Raw genomic sequence first — 19,531 nt, forward strand, 5'->3', positions numbered from 1 at the left:
CGTCCACGGACCCTTAGAATTACTCTTTTAGTGACCCAGGTGTTCGGGAAATTTCTGCACGAACCAACATATCGTATTTGCAATGATATTCCAAATGCCGCGCCCTTTTACACTGTAGGTAGTTGAAATATTCGCTGCTGGGCGTTAAATGAACGACAATCGTTCAATCCATCGAGCTGTTTGTGTAATTGATTAAAACATTTTAAAATAATGAATCAGGCAATGAGAAACTGAAAATTATCATTGAAATCGAGATTTTATTCTCATAATTTTCTCAGTCATACGAATTTTTTTTTTCACCTGAAACTTGGTTTTTAATGGAAGAAAAACTTATTTTAAACTGTTATATACATAGGTACATGTATACGTGAACATGGTAAACATAAATAACCTGTATGAATACAAACCAAGCTAAAACGGGCGTTTGGCTATGCAACGAATATCCCTTTAGCATTAAAAAAAAATCATATAAAATACAAAAAAAAAAAAATTCACAGATTGCGTTGCCTGTACTTCAAAATGCCATGTATTTTAAAGCTTTGTTTGCAACATTGATTCGTTAACGTAAAGTTCACCTTTTTTCTTTTACTTATCTACAAATTGTTCATGTTAACAACAGTCAAGGACACCTTCCCATATTTGTTTTGTTCTCACAAGGTCAAATTCGGAAAGGAAATGAAACACAGTGGGTTTTATGAAGAGACTTTTTAAAAGAATTTCAAAATGTTTACATATATTCATATACTTTAAAAAAAAATCTTCTGTGTTATGCATGATTGCTGTTGAAAACAACACTTATTCAATATTGCACATTTAGACATGTAATGTAAGCTTTTGTCTCGAATGACATTCTGAACCAAATGAATTAATTTGTATCTAAGAGACATTGATTGCATTGAAGTCCTTTCGTTAGAATTTTGACTTTGTTTGGAATGCCCTTTTAAACATTAACAATATTTGATAAAATCTTTAAATTTTGCCAATTTTAAATATTCATAATTTAGGACATTATGTTATTTTTTTTTTTGTCTGACAGTACACACGAAGCTGTGACACTGTGAATTATAGTAAAGATTGGAAAATATTTTTTTGAAATTGGCCCTGATTTGATCTAAAACCAATAGAAATTAGCCTTACCGCTTTCGAAAGATGCATCTTCTTACACATATTATATTTAAAAAAAATAGAAATGTTAAGTGGGGTCATTATCAAACAAAAACACCAGTCCGTAGATTCATAACTTTTTTTAATTGGATCTTTAATAACAAAATTTACACTTTCAGGGGAACAAACATTTTACATGTAAACAAGCCGTATACAAAGACTTATAAATAATAACTCAATACACAAATTGATTCAGAGTCATATCACTGGTCTCGACAAGGATAGTAAAAACACAGTTATCTTGTTTAAACAGGGACTATCAATGGGTCAAGAATACGTTACAGTACAGTGACCGAATTGTTAAATCTATCCACTAACACAGCATGGCAAGGACATGTGATCGTCTTAAAAAATACTACCTGGTCCATTAAAGATCAAATATTGGTCACGTGAAAACAGGTAAAAATATATACGAATACATTAGTATACCTTTACGACAGGTATAATCGACATACTATACATGTGTATTACATGTAGGAATTATGATATACCAAATATTAAATGAAAGCGAAGTTGTGGAATTAGAAAAAGAACTCAGAAAATCATTACCAGGTACAGCAAAGGTAAGAAATCGGTATTATACAGAATTTTAAAAGTTTATATTATTTTCTAATATACTTAATTCAATTCACTTGATTCAGCTTAAAGGATATGTACTGCCTTATCGGAATACCAACAAAGATTTTCTCCTTATTAAACCAACACAGTAAACTACTTGTTTAATAAAGCAACAAAATTTCCACCAATTCCTTCATTAAGTTATTAACATACCCAGTTAGCTTGTGTTCGAGGTCCTTATTTAGTGTTTTATTTGGTTGTTTTTCTAGCCTGTTTTACACTAGGGTGCAGTGTAGGCAATAACTCTGTGTAGACAAATCTCAAAACCAGGGTTACATTTTGGTGTTTAGGTAACCTATACATGTACTGTGTTTTGTTTTTTCCCCGAAATTTTAGTGTAGATAAGCAAAGCGGGAGATAGTTTGAAAGGACGTTAAACTGTTTTAACCCTTCACCATTTATGTCCTTCTCAATTCAGGCCATTTAGACCCTGTATTTTGTTCATGGTTGTCTCTGTTTGTTGGTATTTCTATTTTCTCGGCGGAGTCAGGTAGATTGTTTGGTCTCAAGTACTGTCCTATCCTGCTCTACTTTTTATGTATTATTCTATAATTAAAATTAGTTATATGATAAAAAAAAAAGTAACATGGTGTTTGGTCTCAAGTACTGTCCAATCCTGTTCTACTTTTTATGTATTATTCTATAATTAAAATTTGTTATATGATAAAAAAAAGTACCATGGTATATGGTTAACCATGAGAAATACCAGCAGACGTTATGTTACACAACTGTGGTTAACCTACAAACAGCCTTCAAGATTATAATTGATATGACTTATTAATACGTTATAAATATTTTAATTTAAATAATATAAAATTATGCAACACTTAAAAATGAAAGTCATTTTCTCGACGGAGAAGGTCATTTAAAGAAATGAAAAATAATAGTTATAGCAAAGCTTTCTTTTCGTCGCTGTATTCTCGAATTCTGAATATTTTATTCATACCCCATGTTTCTGGTTTGTTGTTAGGTAAAGAAGACGAGGTGCTACTTGTTTTTCATTCAATTGAACGAGAAATTGTTTTTTTTTTTCAAATAAAGAGAGACGTGCACAAGTTTAGGTTAAAAAAAAAAGAGTTGATTGATGCTTATTTATATGGATATTGATAACAATTCTTAATTCAAAATGCCAATTTTATTAATATTTTTTTAAATGTTATTTATGTTGTCAATGTAATTGATGAGAAAAATTTACTCATATTACAAATTAAAAAAATAAAAGAGAAACAAGATCAACAACACATGATGTCGAAACAACATATTCTCCTTTTTGCTTTTTAAAAAATAAAATTATTCAATAAATATATTATGCAACCGGATGCCAACTTTAATTTCAGTTATCTGAAGGACAGCTTCAGGAAAAATAGAGATCATAAGTACAAATCATCAAAATGCATTAATAAATATTTTATTTGTAAACTTCTTTTGGTTTAAATTTTAAGTTTTAAGGACAACTTTAAAGTATTAAACCCATGGAGTGCATTTTACATTTGTTATTCGGTAGAAGTCTTTTTTGTGACTTTTAACGTAAATTGAGGTGTTCGGACTCTATCAGTGCTTTTGATTATTCGTTTTATGATTGGTGGATATTGCGAGCAATAAAAGTAAAACAACAAAATTTGAAAATCTTATTACATAAATATATATAATAAATACATGAAAAGGGGTCACCATCAGAATTCACTGCTTATGATTAAAATTTAGCTATCGGAACTGAACAGAAAAAAATGTTCTACTTTTGGCTCTGAGCATTGCGATAGTCTGCTCTATAGCATGGGATTTTATGCCAACCACGACTGTTTAGTGTAGTGAAGTCTTGGAATTAATTGTTCAAGTTCAAGTTCAAATTCTTTATTGTAATCTCTCCCGACACATAACGTGTTACAAGCGGTATTCAATACATAATTTGATGTACTGTGAATAACAGTTTTCGCGATCTAATAACATTTTGAAGTACACCGGCACGTTTTGTCCTATCGGCGTAAAAACCTTTGCAACAAAAGATCTATATTTTAGTACTAAAGATTCCTTATAAAGGGAGTAAATTTTTCGATAACTGTTTGTTTTAGGTCAGGTTTATCTACAGTGGTCTCGATTCATGATTAATTTATTTCAAGTCATGTGTTCGAAAAACAGGACGAATTTCACAATTGTAAATTATTTTATCAATGTGTTTCAAGATGAACTACTCTAGCTATAAATTAGAAAAATCAAATAAATAAAGTTTGTTGTATTCATTCGAACATATTTGATTCATTCGAACATATTTGATTCTGAATCAAATATGTTCGAATGAATACAACAAACTTTATTTTATTTCATTATTTCACATTTAATAATATGCAGATTTTTACCTATTGGTCATTTGATCACTTTCATTCAGATTAGTACTTTAAGGTCACATTTTATTTTTCGCATTAAAAATTCCGGCAAAGAATTTTGTATTGTTGCTCATGACCCAAAACACTTGACAGACCCAACAAAGGAACAGTGATTTTAATGCTCGTCTTGTTAGCTGTAAGCAAAGTAATTTTTTTTTAGATTAACCATCACCACAAATATAAGGGTCACAAGGAACCAATACAAATTAACTGGCAAAATACATATTATTATAAACTAATTTTTACTTTTGTGATATAAGAGACAACATCAGACCGATGTTCGAAACTCGTAAATCCATTTTGAAATGTTCACAGTCAAAGGCAACACAATAAAAAAATCTGCGGGAATCGCATGAACTTTAAACGAAGCGAGACCGGATGCATCATCAGGGTTAGCGGTTCTTGCTATGGAAGCGAGCTCAGGCTCAGTCAAAATACCAGGACTCGGAATAGGAGACAATTAGTAGATTTGAAAGTAAAAGAAAAATACAAAAAATATTTTTAAACAAGTCTTTCATTTGTTAATTTAAGAAAATGAATATCTCAAAACTGTCCTTGGCTTTTTGTCCCGATGCTTTTTACCCTGTAACTTTCTGTCCTACGATTTTAGCCGTTCCTAGTCCTAACCCAGCTGGGACACTTCTTGCGTTAGGATCACCCACTCACTCCCTCATCCTCTTCGTGCCTGTCAGGACATAAGACCTCAACCAGTACTCGCCACATTTGCCTGTCTTTTGCCTTCTTCTCAATCTCCTTCCAGGTCTTCCCAATGTCTTTCATCTCAGTTTCTACCAATCTCCTTCAAGGTCTTCCCAATGTCTTTCATCTCAGTTTCTACCAATCTACGCCAGGTCTCTTTTGGCCTCCCTCTTTTTCGTCTACCATCATCTGCCCATCGCAAAGCAATCTTGGTGATATCATTTCCTTCAGTCCTTAATACATGACCAATCCAACGCCATCTCTTCCTTTGGATCTCCGTCTCTTTTGGCCTCCCTCTTTTTCGTCTACCATCATGTGTCCATCGCAAAGCAATCTTGGTGATATCATCATTTCCTTTCCTTAATACATGACCAATCCAACGCCATCTCTTCCTTTTGATCTCCGTCTCTATACAACACTGACTGGTTTTGTGGTACAGGTCTTTATTGGTTATTTTATTGGGCCAGATGATCTTATAGATTTTCCTTAAGCAGGTGTTATGAAATGAGGAAAGCCTTTTCATGTCTGATTGGATAATTCTTCAGCATTCTGCCCCATATAGAAGAACTGACTTCACATTGCTGGTGTATATTCTGATCGTCGTTTTCAGGCTGCTTGACTTTCTCCTCCATATGGGCGTTAGGATCACATCCCTGTTAATGAAAAATTAAGGCCATAAATTCGACATCAATCACTATAAATACATGCACTTGTTCAGACATAAAAAGTGTTACAGTATTTGAATAGCGTGTTACGTCATGATTAGATAAGAGGATTTCCGTATTTGTATTCCTTTGTTGAGATAATTGATGGGCACATGAGTTAACAGGTGCTTTTTATAAATTAGTTTCTGTTTGGATCAATTGGATACATAAGTTTAAATCTACAGTCTGTATTGTGCAAAATGTATCAAGACATAGTTTCAATATTTGATTTGGAAGCCCAGAATATTTTAAACCAATATTTACACCATACCTATTACAGCCATTGAAAATTGTAAATATACTAGTCAACAAAAGAAACGATACAAGGCAATATATTTTCCATATATAACGAAATTTAATACACTGTGCCAAGGTAAGTAATTGCCTAATTGGTCTAATATTTACAGAGTGTTATTTTCTTATCAAAACCATTGATTTACGGCAAAAACGCGAATTTTTTTGTTGCAATTTTTGTTATTTCAAAAATCGTATTTTCACCCAAAAATTCAAAAATCGATTTTTGGACCTTTAAATTTTAAACCCAAACATGGTCTGCTTAAAATTTTGAATGCCTTTGCAGATATTTGAATACTTAATTTTCATCTTCGAAATTAAGTGCCGACTTTTGTCATCATTTTCCGCAAAATAAATTTGACTCCTGTGTTCAATAACACGATATTTTCTCACTTTCCAATTTGGTCAGATTCTTTTAATCGTATGCATTTGCTTTGCAAATGAATGTTTTCATTGGATAATTCAACAGTTTTCCCTATTTATTATATCTTATGATAAATTGGAGTTCAAACTTGTGTACCGTTACTTTTGTTGACTAGTATACATAGAATAATTATACGAAATTAATTATTTCATCGACGTATGAAGATCGTCATTGGTACATTGTTTGTGCCTACATCGTTAATACTTAGTAATATAAACAAAGAAGAGTGTTCTACAAATATGATCATGTTTGTTTCTACGCTGTAAAATACTTCAAAGCGCTTTAGAGGATCATGTTTGAGTCCGATTTTCGGAAGGGAAATAAATGGTCAAGAAATAACATAACTGCGATTTGAGTTCTATTGTCGTTTGGAGTATAGCGTGTATAATTCAAAATGCATTACGCGATCATAGATCAATACTGTTTAGAGCCCATCTAGCAAAGGGATTTTAATATTAATTTGTTTGTTTTATTAATTGAATTACTGTAGATGTGCGGATTATTGAAGGCACAAGTGAATTTTTAATCAATGCATTGCACTTTGTGTGTTTGGGGGAATCAATATAATAATTGCGTAAGCTACAATCGTACATGTTACAAAATTTCTCATTGAAAAGCACATTTTCATTTATCATTTATTTAAACGACAGCGATGATATTCTATTACTGCTACTGTATGAAACCAGAATTCAGGAGTCTGTAATTCAGTGGTTGTCGTTGTTTGCTGTCTGTATAATTTTTCTCGTTTATTGTTTTGTCACAAATCATAAATCAGACCGTTTATTTTCTCCTTTAAAAATTGTTATATATTTTGTCATCTCTGGGTCTTTTTTAGCTGACTATATACGTTATAGGTTTTTCTCATTGTTGAAAGCTATACTCAGTTTGGTCTATAGTTACTTACATCCACGTCAGCTGGATAGTTATCTGATTAAAATAAATTATCATAGCATATCTCCGTAAACAAAATCTTGTTATAGATATAATTTGAAATTTCTAAATTACCAAACACTATGATCGAAGTAAGGTGCTTCGGAAGGGTAAATGATTTTGAACACCGACTTGAAAATCAATTTGTTGTTAATACAGATGTACTCATATTTTTTTTATTGTATAACCCTCATGGGTATGGAGTGAAATTATTCAAAGCAAATTTGATCAACGTGTGGTTTATCGAAATTTGTCAAACTGTTCAGAACCGGTATTAATGCACAGAGAATAAAAGAAATATATACGTCATGGTTTGTGAACTAGACCCCCTAAATACAAGCACGAGAAAAAAAAACCAACAACAAAAATAAACTAACAATATCAAAATTTTAATATTTCTAGCATGTTGAAAAATTTTCCATTTCTTTTCATTTTCTTTTTTTTTTCAGATTTATTACGTAATAAGAAGTTATGTGAATGGAAATTTGCAAGGTTATGAAGTACTGGTAGATAACTGGCCATCATGGTCATGTATAATACTCCGTCCACAATCAGAAAAACAGGTACTTACTATATCCTTACAATGCAATGTCGAAACACTGATATCATGGTTTCAGAGTATACTGAAATTTATGCACTTTTTGTGTAAGAAAGCAAAAACGTCGGTTGCCTCCAATAGCCTTTAAACGCTTTCCCTTTCAAAGAAATCTTTCAAAAGTAATATTATGAACAAAAGTTATTCTTTGAATTTTCAGTGAAATAATTTACTTAATATGTACATGATATACATTTATTAACAAATGTATAAATAGTAACTATTTATTAAAGATGTCCACTTTGTTGTGCGGGATGTATTATACGCACCCACGTCCGGTCAGAATGGGGATGATGAAATTGAATGCCTCGTGTAGGTATTGTGTAGTTAAAGTACCATTGCCACAATTCTTCGAGGGACCTGTAGGTGACCTGCTGCAAGTTCTTACCATATCCAACATGCACCTGTTTTCCAGTGGCAGTTTAAATAATATCAGATTTATTGGATTTGGGTTGGAGAAGAAAGAAGGAAAATATTTTTTGTGGATAAAGATTTTTATTCTTATTATTTCAAGGTCAATACCAATTAAGGTTCGTTCACCGTTTCAGTTTGTATGTATGTATGATACCATATATATTTAAACCGTGTGTGATCAACATAATACAAAATGATATTATTCAATAAATCTAGGTCACATTGATTAAAGGACAAGAACTTCAGTGGGCCCTACAAATTCACAAATGTAAACGCATTTGACAATGATTTGTCATTCGATATACTGAAACCAATATACATGTGTAGATATAAGTAAGTTGGTTAAGTAAAATATTAAAACATTTTATTAATAGACCCGTGTAACCAAAGAAGGAAAATACAGAAACCGGGTCAAACTCCTAATCTGATACATGTTTTTGGTACTAAGAAGTTGATATAAAATATGAAGATGTGGTATGATTGGCAATGAGACAACTATCTACCAGAAACCAAATGTCGTAAATGTAAGAAACCATAGGTTACCACACGACCTTCAACAATGAGCAAAACCTATAATGTATAGTCATTTTAAATTTCATTATACAATGTCGCAAGTTTAAAACAAAATCCCTGGAAAGAATATTATTTCTCCCCGACAAAATTTTCAAGTAGATATTGTTTTATTGCTAATGGAAGGATTTTCCAAAAAGTAACAAAAAGACGAGAAATAAATGTTTTAACACCTAGACCTTTACCACAAGGTAACCTATTACATGTAAACAAAATTAAAAAAGTACAAGGGACAACGAGCGGCTTTATTTGAATTAATAAAGTAAATATGGCCACCATGTACTTTCAGAGGAAAAGGTTGTTGACATGACCAGTCTGAATCAAACAATAGTCAATTAATGTTGATCATTATTCATATCGGACAAACAACATGACCGCCAGAAAGAAATCTCAACTTTTTTAGTCTGCATGTTATCAACGAATTTTAAGAAGAGTAACACGACGGGTGTCTCTAATCGAGTAGGAGATACTTTGCCCTTTAGAGAACATGAATTCACTTCGTTTTTGTAAGGCTTCCGTATTGCCTTATATAGTTTCTAGTATAGTGTTTCGTGGATTGTTTTTTGTCTGTTCGTCTTTCTGTCTTTGGTCAAAGTGTTATGGCATTGGTTACCCCTTTATTCTTTCCTTTTGTAATTAATGTACAGAGGTCTGCTAAATTTCAATTTAAAACTACAACTTAAAATTTACCTTGCGATTTCAATTTCATGTATATCTTCCTTATGATCCTCAATAAAAAAAGTCCAAATTTAAAATCTTAACATTATACTATAGTATTCAGAACCCAACATAAACACGTCACAAATATAGCGCAGTCAGGTTATATATGAGGTGTGTTTCGAACGAAAATAAAAGTAACATTGAGTGAAAATTTATATTATTTAAGAAATGACTGTAATATTTTTTTCTGTCTATGAAGCAGTTACATCAAAAAATGTGGTGCACACTGAATAACCCGCGTATTATTTAAAAGTGTGCACCACATTTTTTTTGTTATCTCGAATATACAGAAAAAATATTACAGTCATTCCTTATAATTTAATTCTAAATTCCATTTTTAAGGAGTGAATCAAGAAAAAAAAACTTTGATGACGCCAAGGTCACATGACAAAATTATGTCTATGAGCTGATAGACAAAACACTTTCAGAAGACGTGTTACATCCAAAATTAAATTATATTATATTACAAATGTTTTTAGATAATTTTTGATGCCATTTTTTGGATTTATATTATAAAGGTTATTTTTACCCATAAATGGTTTAAAACAACCGAAGGCAGAATTGTGTTTTGTATACTGTTGTTTGTTTTTTTGGTCTTTTTCGTTTTTTGACATGGTGTTGTCAGTTTATTTTCGACTTATGAGTTTGAATGTCACTTTGGTATCTTTCGCCTCTCTTGTTCAATCTTTAATTGCAACAAATACGCTCTTTGTGTAAGAATGAATATCTTAATTGTAAAAGCAAAGTTGTAATCAAACAAATATATTTATAAAAAGATACTTTCTCATCTTTTCAGGTACCTAAATATTTTAGTCATACTTATATGTGCCATTCGAAAAGTGTAACATCGTTGAAATACTTCATTCAGAGACCAGGAGTTATTAACTGGGAGGAACCTGTCACTTTCACAGGTATGTCATTCACTGGGAGAAAACCATTCCCTCTCAATTTATGCTAACCGAGAGGAAAATGTAACTTTCACAGGTGTATTAATACCGGAGAGGAATCTGTCAAATTTGCTGGTATGTTATTAACTGAGAGGAATACACAAGTAATAGCTTTTCTCAAAATCTAGCCGTCTCATAGCTGATGAAAGTGGAAAATGTTTTCTCTTCGTAGTTCAATTCGTTCAGAATTGTATGTAAATTGTAGTGGATTACAAAAATTATAAAAGGCTTATACAATTTTTTAGATTAACCAATTTCTTTTGGGGGAAAGTATTAACACTGGAAATGGAGGGGTAATGTCTTCTATCAATTATTATTTTTCAAACAGATATCGGAGTTGTTCGTTGACTTTTTCTTTGGTGGTTTGCTTATTTATTTGTGTTAGAAAAGTATGGCCGCTTCCACCTGAAAGTTTTTCGTTTATAATAGGCATCGAAAAGTGCAGAGAGTGAAACGTAGTAACATTTAAACATATAAGAACACAATTAATATATTTCCAACGGTATCTCACATCTTTTCAAAAATGATCCTTAAAATGTAAAGCTTCACATATATGTATGGTTTTTGTTGTCGATGAAGATTTTGTCTATTCATTGTAGTTGGACTGCAATGTGGAATGCCCAACGCCTCTTTTTCTATATTTGAATAATGAGTATCCTTAACAATTAAATGTTTCTTTTTTCAGATTATTTGGTTTTATTGGACTTCTTGATTATTTTTTTTTTATGAAAAATACTCAGAGTCGTGAGACGGGTAATTTGTTATATAAGACCTATCGTAAGCGCCTGAAATTCAAAACATAGTAGTTTCGCCGCCATTCTTTTTCAAATTATAATGGACGTCGTTGGTTATAAAGAAAGTGATAAGTTCTGCAAAGCTATTTTAAGTTCACTATGAGTTCCAAATGGTGAAGTTGAAATCATCCCTTCGTAAATTTTACGGACGCCATCACGAGTTGGTTGACCGTTATGGAATAACCGTTTCACAGATGATATCGGATATGTTCCTTATGTCGTAACTACAATACCCTTCTCTTTTCACGAATGTGACCTACCGAATTAGACTATTTACCGGATTTGTAATAACATAAGCAACACGACGGGTGCCACATGTGGAGCAGGATCTGCTTACCCTTCCGGAGCACCTTAGATCACCCCCAGTTTTTGGTGGGGTTCGTGTTGCTTAGTCTTTAGTTTTCTATGTTCTGTCATCTGTACTATTATTTGTCTGTTTGTCTTTTTATTTTTGGCCATGGCGTTGTCAGTTTGTTTACGATCTATGAGTTTGACTGTCCCTCTGATCTTTCGTCCCTCTTTTACATGTATTAGTTTGTGATTAGGTCAGTTTATGGGGAACCACTAGTGGTAGGTCAATGATATTTGGTATGCAGATGTAAAGTATTGGCATATCTCATTTCCATGGAGATTATTTGGCTCCGCCCCCTTAGTCATGGTCTATTGACTTTGAGAATTTTGCTAAGTTAACATGTATTAGTTTGTGATTAGGTCAGTTCAAGGGGAACCATTTAGGTTAGGCAAATGTTAATTGGTATTCAGTTGTATAAGCATTAGCACATCTCATTACCATGGACAATATTTGGCCACGCCCCTCAATCATGGTCTATCGACTTAGAAACTTTTGCTTAGTTTACATGTATTAGTTTGTGATTAGATCAGTTTAAGACGAACTGCTAATGTTAAGTCCACGATATTTGGTATGCAAATTTATTAGCATTTGCAAGTAGCGTTTCCATGGAGATTAAATAGCCCCACCCCCTCTTCATGGTTCATTGACTTTGAAACTTTTACATAGTTTACAAGTTAATGTTTGTGTTTAGGTTTGTTTAAAGGGAACGAATAATAATAAGTCAATGGTATTTGGTATGCAGTTGTATTAGCTTTGGCACATCTCATTAACATGGAGATTGTCTAGCCATGTACCTCAGTCATGGTTCGTTGACTTTGAATATTTGCATAACTTATGAAACATGTTAAAGTATTGCTATTTAATTTCAACATTTGCATAATCAAAATTACAAAAGGGCGAGACATATCTCTGTGATAACAGTTTATCTACAAATTCTGATATGAAGTAACATATGTTGAATTGCAATATTCATAAATAAATGATCGATCTATAAAAAATTTCTGACGGATTTTTCTTATTCTTTGCTTATCTGCCTCATTAAATTATTGTCATTTGGGTATTTTTTTTATGGATAATGTAATTAAACATTTTGCTATACTCCACAGAATCCATATTGGATGCTTACACCTTTTATTTATTACATTATCAATATAATACATGTTTTTTATAATGTACTTGAATTATAACTTTAAACTCACTGATAACAATGCTCAGTATAAAAGATAACTTTTATAACCAGTGTAACATATTTCACAGACAAGGAACTTATTTCACCAGGTAAGGAACAAATCTCACAAACCCGGAACTTATTTCACTAGGTAAGGAACAAATTTCACAAACCCAGAACTTATTTCACCAGGTAAATTGTGGAACTTATTTTATAGAGATGGAACAAATCATATAGAAATTAAAAACCAATTGTTCAAAGAACAATTGAAGGTCTTTCCACAGCAATTTTTAAATTTATTGAAAAGAAGCTAGTTCGTGTTTACTCAAAGTTAAAATTGGCATCTTATCATCAGTTTCTTCATACTGATGCGATAAATAAGTGGTTTCTATATACTTCTGAGTGAAATAAGGGAGATAATTAGCTACTTCCAGTGAAGTAAATGTCACTTCTGATCTCACATAATAGTTTCTTTCACACTGATTCCAAAAATATATAGTTTCTATATACTTTTGCTTGTAAACCAGGAGATAATTGGCCACTTCCGGTTTATCGAAAGTCATTTCTAGACTTCAGTGATAAGTTAATGTATGTCAATTATGGATTCCGAGTACTTTTCCATTAAGAAAGTGCAAAAATGGCTACTTCCGGTTTTCTCAAGGTCACTTCCGGTTGTCATTTTTCAAGGTCATATGTCATCCAACCTTTTGTAAATAGTCATATGGCTTTATAATGAACCAAGTTGAAGTAATATATAAAGGGTGGGGTATTGGATGTCTCAGCTGCTCACCCCTGCCATAGAAAGGTCGAAGTGCCGCCGCCCCCGCCCCCTGAGATAAAAATTATCGTGTAAATTAATATTAATCAAACAGAAATTATTTGATATCTCCGTTTTAAAATGTTTGTGTTGCCTTTAGATTATCTTACTGAGTATAAATAAATATAACCTAAGAAAAATGCATTTTCCTAAAAGTTTTCTTATGTTTTCACGTATAAAATGTACGTAACTTGAAATAATCACGTGTGTGTTTACAAATCTTCAGGAGATTCGGCTAATCATAGATAAGTGTTACCTGTGTACCGATATGCATGATTGATAACCAGGCAAATCTATTTACTAAAATAAAGAGTTCAGATCCGACACTGTACGGGATAAAAAGACATTTACTAGGTTTGAGTTGTCCTAATCAATCAACGAACTTTAATTATGACAGCGTCAGCAATATCTTCCAATCAGGTAGTAAGAAAGCCTTCAGCCCGCAGACTGTCCATCGTTCAACTCTTAATACCGTCTCCGAGGGGACGGTAATCATCTTTAACTGATTAAAGGTCACTGACCATGATCACCTCTTATGGAATGTTTTCAAATCTTATCAATCCAACGGAGCAAAGAGGAAGATCTGATTTTAGTAAGATTGTACCAATTTTCTTAATATTTCAAACACGATAGCTGACATTTCATTTCATGCCAACTAATGTAAATTTTGATGTAGATAACTGTATGTCATAAACATTATTTTTTTTTAAGATGTAAGATTTTCGGATGTCAGGCGGACTATATTACACGAGTTAAAAACGTGAGCAACCGAAAAAACCGCATTGAATGCGTATACATAAAATTGTTTTAAAAAAAGGATTTTCTTGGTGTTTTTGTTGAAATCTTTGTTTGTATGAAATAATTGTCGTGAACTTTTGTTTGTTTGTAAGTGGTACGGACTAATGAATTCAAAGGCCAGTATTTAAAGAGTACGCAGTACGCATTGAAACAATAACCACTCATTGTAAAAAAGAGAAAATGATACCAAAAGGAAAGCTAAATAATAAAAAATCGGAAAAAAACAGACAACACCATATAATAAACCCCCCCAAAAAAGACGAAAATACAATCAACAGAGTACAAAACACTACATAGAAAACAAAAGACTTTGCGGACCTTCCTCCACATGTGACACCCTCCGTGTTGCTCGTGAGGGTCTGGATGGGGGTCCTTCATTTTTGTATTTTTAACATTTTTTATGTCATTTTTCTCTATTCTCTATATTTTAGCACCTCATTATTCTCTATTCTTTATTTTTTTTTCTATTCTTTCTATTTTTTTGTTATTTTCTATCCTGTAAACCCCCATCAACATCCTTGCTCATGGCAAGTACAATTTCGGATAATAATCTAATTCGACGAATAGAAGACGGGATTGTGACTAAGACAATTGAAATATAATATCATTGGTCATCTGTGACAAAGATATTCCATAACAGTCAACCATATCTGACGTCGTCCGTAAAAATTCCGATGGGATGACCCCATTATTACCAATTGGATTGGTGCTATATAGAAAAGGAAAGTTTCTTCTGGAAAGCTGGAATCGTCTCTTTTGTCGTAAAGTTTAGTACTCAACCGACCAACAGTGTCAATTTTAGATGTAAGTCAAGATATGAGGCAATCTTAACTGTTTCTGTGGTATCCTTTATTTGGAGTTCGATAGGATAAATGCGTCCAGCATAGTCACAAAACCTTTAACTTTTTAGTGAAAGGACATTATCATTATGTATAGCGGGACTTGAAAGTTCCCGAGGAGCTCATGTACAAAGTAAGACTCAAATGAATAAAGGAACAAGTCGACAAGAAGAGGAGTATTGTTAGTTACGATAAGCATGCCGATTTGTTTTTGTAAATGGTTTATAGTACCCTTCTCATTAGGAAACATTGCTGCTGTTACCTAAACCGTCCTTTTTCCCTGTGTTCCTACAGTTTACCTAAATGTCAAATAACTTTAGAACCTTAACCAATCAATTATTTCTGTTATAAATATTCATCTTGCTAGTTTCTCTCGAATTGTGAGTTTTGAATGTCACCTTGGTATCTCGGAACCGCCTCTGTTTAACCAAAATATTTGCCACTGGACGTCATATTAATCAGAACCAAGCACTTCATGTTGTTTCTTAAAAATATTACAGGTGTACCAAATGACATCATACCTGTTATCACAGAACTAAGTCGAAAACATGGCGCCACTGTAACATCAAAGGAATCCAGATTTATGTACTGTTGGACCAAACCAGAACCTCCACCTTTACCTCAGTAAGATATTTGTTAAATTTAGATATGACTTAATATTTACGATGCCGTTTTATACCGGGTGTAAAAAATTTTCGTAGATGTTTTTTTAAAAGGCGCAGCCATTTACCTACACACAATAACTCTTATTTCATGAAATTAAACCAACTTAAATAGACTCTGAAGTTAAGTTATCTTAATAAAATAGATAATTCAACTTACCTCCACACACGAACTTTTATATCATAAGTGGTAGGACCTATTCCCCATGTAGTTGTTTCACCCACAGGGTTAAAAACAAATAGTTGTTATAGAAAGCCTCCCGGCTGGGCTTGAATGCACGTACTAAAAAGACTATCTATTATGCTGAAAACTTTTGTCAACTATCAAAATTTTTTCCATAACATCAAAACAGTATAAGTAATATTTCTGTTTTAGATATATTGATACTAAACTACAAAGTTTGCATGTTTTTGTAAAATTGTACATTGAAAAACATCTTCAACCAAAACGAAATAAATGATCTCTAATAGTCAATATATAACTTAACTTTCAAAACAATTTTGGTTTTGGTCAAGCATGTCCTACTTATACATTTTATGTCCAAATCTGTCAAAATTGTTGTTTCAAGCTATTTTCATTCGTAATTAATTGGTCGAGTATTAAGAAATTAGCCAAAATATTGGTTGAAGTTCAAAAGTACACACATGGAGTTTTGATAAAATCAAATTTAAATGACCCTGGTGTTAAAAAAATTAAACGCAAACTGACCATACCTCATTGAAACAATTACAATAAACTAAAGATCTGTATAGATTTTTTTTTTAATAAATTTGATTAAATCTATGAGAATTTACATATGCACATAAGAGTCCAGCCACAATATATAAATCCTTTTAATATTTTAGAATACCAGATGATATATGTCTTGGAACCTTAGAACAAAAACACGTGGAAACCATGACAGACGATTGGGAATCGACACGATACAGAGAAGGTTTAGAGGGATATTTCTCGGGTGTTGTACAAAACTTTGACAGTAGTTGTGTAACTGACAAAGAGGGGAATCTCCTAGCCTATATATGTATGCAATATAATGGCGCAATGGCTATGTTATATATAAGACCAGAATACAGACAGTGTGGATATTTTAATATACTTCTTAGTGACCTTACTCGTAAACGCCTCGCAAAAACAGAAGTGGCGTATGCATTCATTCCTGTTCAAGATACGCAACTGATAAAATTAGCGCGGGAATTTGGTTTTGAATGGGTACCAGAAGGAAATATGACTTGGATAAGATATAATCCTCCCGCTCAACCAAATCGTCTTTCAAATGTAACCAAAACAGTAGAAGCAAAATCTAGCAATTTGGAGGATTGTTTAAATCATCTCAAAATCAATGCTATTCCTCTAACTACTTTGTGATAACAACACGGAGACTTTAATTTTGGGGACAGTGTGTTAGACAGATAAGGAGACCAGTACAAATCATATAATTTTCAAATCATCAAAAAGAAAATTTCTGGCTATGGATCTGCAGCAGAGTTTCAGGAATTGAATTCATTATACCACATTTATTGCAATATCAAATGACATGCTTTACAATCTAAGCAAGCTAATCATTTGGTTAATTTATTTGTTAGACATTGTTAATTGTTGATATTTATTTTCATATCGTGTTCATTGTTACTTACAAATAAAATAATCATAACTTGCAGTTAATTCAATAAATCAAATACAATGGTGCATAGATGATCACGGGTGACAATATGTCCATTTCAAAATGTTCCTGTGTATTGTTATGTGTATATGTGTACGTTTATTCGAAAGATGATATGGATGTATTGTTTTTTTTTTATTTTTTCATTTGAAAAGATCAAAAAGATGTTATGGATGTATTTTTTTAATCTATTCATTTGAGAAAAGATAGAAGTAGATGATGACAATTTATTTATGTATATTTTCTTGTGAAAAAAACGATTCGTTGTTTCAATTCTTCATACACACTTGCAATCTTTATTAAAGATGATACATATGATACAATTATTACACAAATGAAAACAAACATTAAGGAGAGGATGATTTTTAGTACAACAATTTCGATTGATAATTATTAAAAGGCCTTTTTAGTTTATATATTATGTATAAAGTTTGGTAGTAATGTTGTTTAAACTATATACTTATTGATTATACCCCAAGGGTTGACTGGAGTATCGCATTATGGTAACTTCGAGATATTGTGCATGAATATACAAAACTAGTACATGTTAATATGATGTGGAAATACCCTGCTTTGAACCAGACAGATGCACTGACTTTAATGTGTGCTATAAAATAAGAAGATGTGGTATGATTGTTAATGAGACAACTTTCCACCAGAGTCCAAATGATTTAGATGTTAGCAACGGTATGTCACCGTACGGCCTTCAAAAATGAGCAAAACCCTTACCGCATAGCAATCTTTAGAATGGCCCTACCATGACAAAAAAGCCCAAAGAAACACATACCATTAAACAAAAAATTCAATGAATACCGAAAACAGAACATTTCAAGTTGGCTACGTTCATGCCTGGCTTTATTTTAATCTAATGTGTAAAAATAATAATAAAAACATTGCCTAGTAGCAATTTGTAGGTCAAGGACGAAATAGACATACACGTTTTGCTGTCTAATTGCCTATCTGTACCAAGTCAGGGTATCTATACCATGTGCTGTTTGTTGTTGTTTATCTTTGGTTGTCTGTTTCCCCCGGAAGTCAGGTGTTGGTGGTAGGTGTGATTTGTTGTACTGTTTGTTGTTGTTTGTCTTTGGTTGTCTGTTTCCCCCGGAAGTCAGGTGTTGGTGGTAGGTGTGGTTTGTTGTACTGTTTGTTGTTGTTTGTCTTTGGTTGTCTGTTTCCCCCGGAAGTCAGGTGTTGGTGGTAGGTGTGATTTGTTGTACTGTTTGTTGTTGTTTGTCTTTGGTTGTCTGTTTCGCCCGGAAGTCAGGTGTTGGTAGTAGGTGTGATTTGTTGTACTGTTTGTTGTTGTTTGTCTTTGGTTGTCTGTTTCCCCCGGACGTCAGGTGTTGGTGGTAGGTGTGATTTGTTGTACTGTCCAATATTTGGGGTGATTATTGTTATCCTTTTCATGTAATATTTCAGTAAACATATGTCCCATATAAAACAAAATAGATTTAAAAATGGTTTTGACCTTACTCTGATTACAGCTAAACCAGTAGGTTCTACTATAACTAAACACATTAAGGTTTTATCATGTCAATACACACGGTCCAATTGTCACATTTAGTCCTGTAACTGTTTGATTTACTCTGCTTCGTGTTAAATGTGCATCTTTCTTTTGAATATACAGTATGTCTCGTGTCATAAAATTATGCCTCGTTTGTTTAATGAGTTATAACCATTAAATCAAGAGGGGTAGAAGTTGTTTACGTGTGGGAACATGAACTATGTTTTTGAGTAGTGTTTTTTTTTGCAATTACAACCCAAAAATATACAAATTATGGTCGTGTGTATCACTTGTTTACAAAGGTCAATATCTAGTGATTGCGAAGAGTTAATGTATTTCACTTGATTTTAAAGTTCAATATCTAGTTTTCATTTTTTAGAGTAAATTTTCAAAAATAAATGACAAACAATTGTTCTTATTTTGGTACTCCGAATTACATTAAACTTTTAAAGACCATTACAACACATGTAAAC

The 19,531-nt window shown here is 32.5% G+C and overlaps 1 protein-coding gene across 1 annotated transcript; it reads left to right on the plus strand.

The window, feature by feature from the left end:
• Nucleotides 1–1,561: 1,561 nt before the first annotated feature.
• LOC127734199 (glycine N-acyltransferase-like) lies at nt 1,562–17,548 on the plus strand. Its single transcript, XM_052243953.1, has 5 exons — nt 1,562–1,727; nt 7,664–7,777; nt 10,310–10,424; nt 15,729–15,852; nt 16,737–17,548. The coding sequence occupies exons 1-5, from the start codon at nt 1,647–1,649 to the stop codon at nt 17,254–17,256; spliced, it is 954 nt and encodes a 317-aa protein (XP_052099913.1). The 5' UTR covers nt 1,562–1,646; the 3' UTR covers nt 17,257–17,548.
• The last annotated feature ends 1,983 nt before the right edge of the window (nt 17,549–19,531 follow it).

This window comes from Mytilus californianus, unplaced genomic scaffold (assembly GCF_021869535.1).
Source record: "Mytilus californianus isolate M0D057914Y unplaced genomic scaffold, xbMytCali1.0.p SCAF_3, whole genome shotgun sequence".
NCBI lineage: Eukaryota > Metazoa > Mollusca > Bivalvia > Mytilida > Mytilidae > Mytilus > Mytilus californianus.

Excerpts from the sequence above, each read along its gene's own strand:
- LOC127734199 (XM_052243953.1), top strand. The coding sequence starts at position 1,647 with ATGATATACCAAATATTAAATGAAAGCGAAGTTGTGGAATTAGAAAAA. Across the intron at positions 1,728-7,663 it reads CATTACCAGGTACAGCAAAG|ATTTATTACGTAATAAGAAG; the intron begins GTAAGAAATCGG and ends TTTTTTTTTCAG. Across the intron at positions 15,853-16,736 it reads GAACCTCCACCTTTACCTCA|AATACCAGATGATATATGTC; the intron begins GTAAGATATTTG and ends TTAATATTTTAG.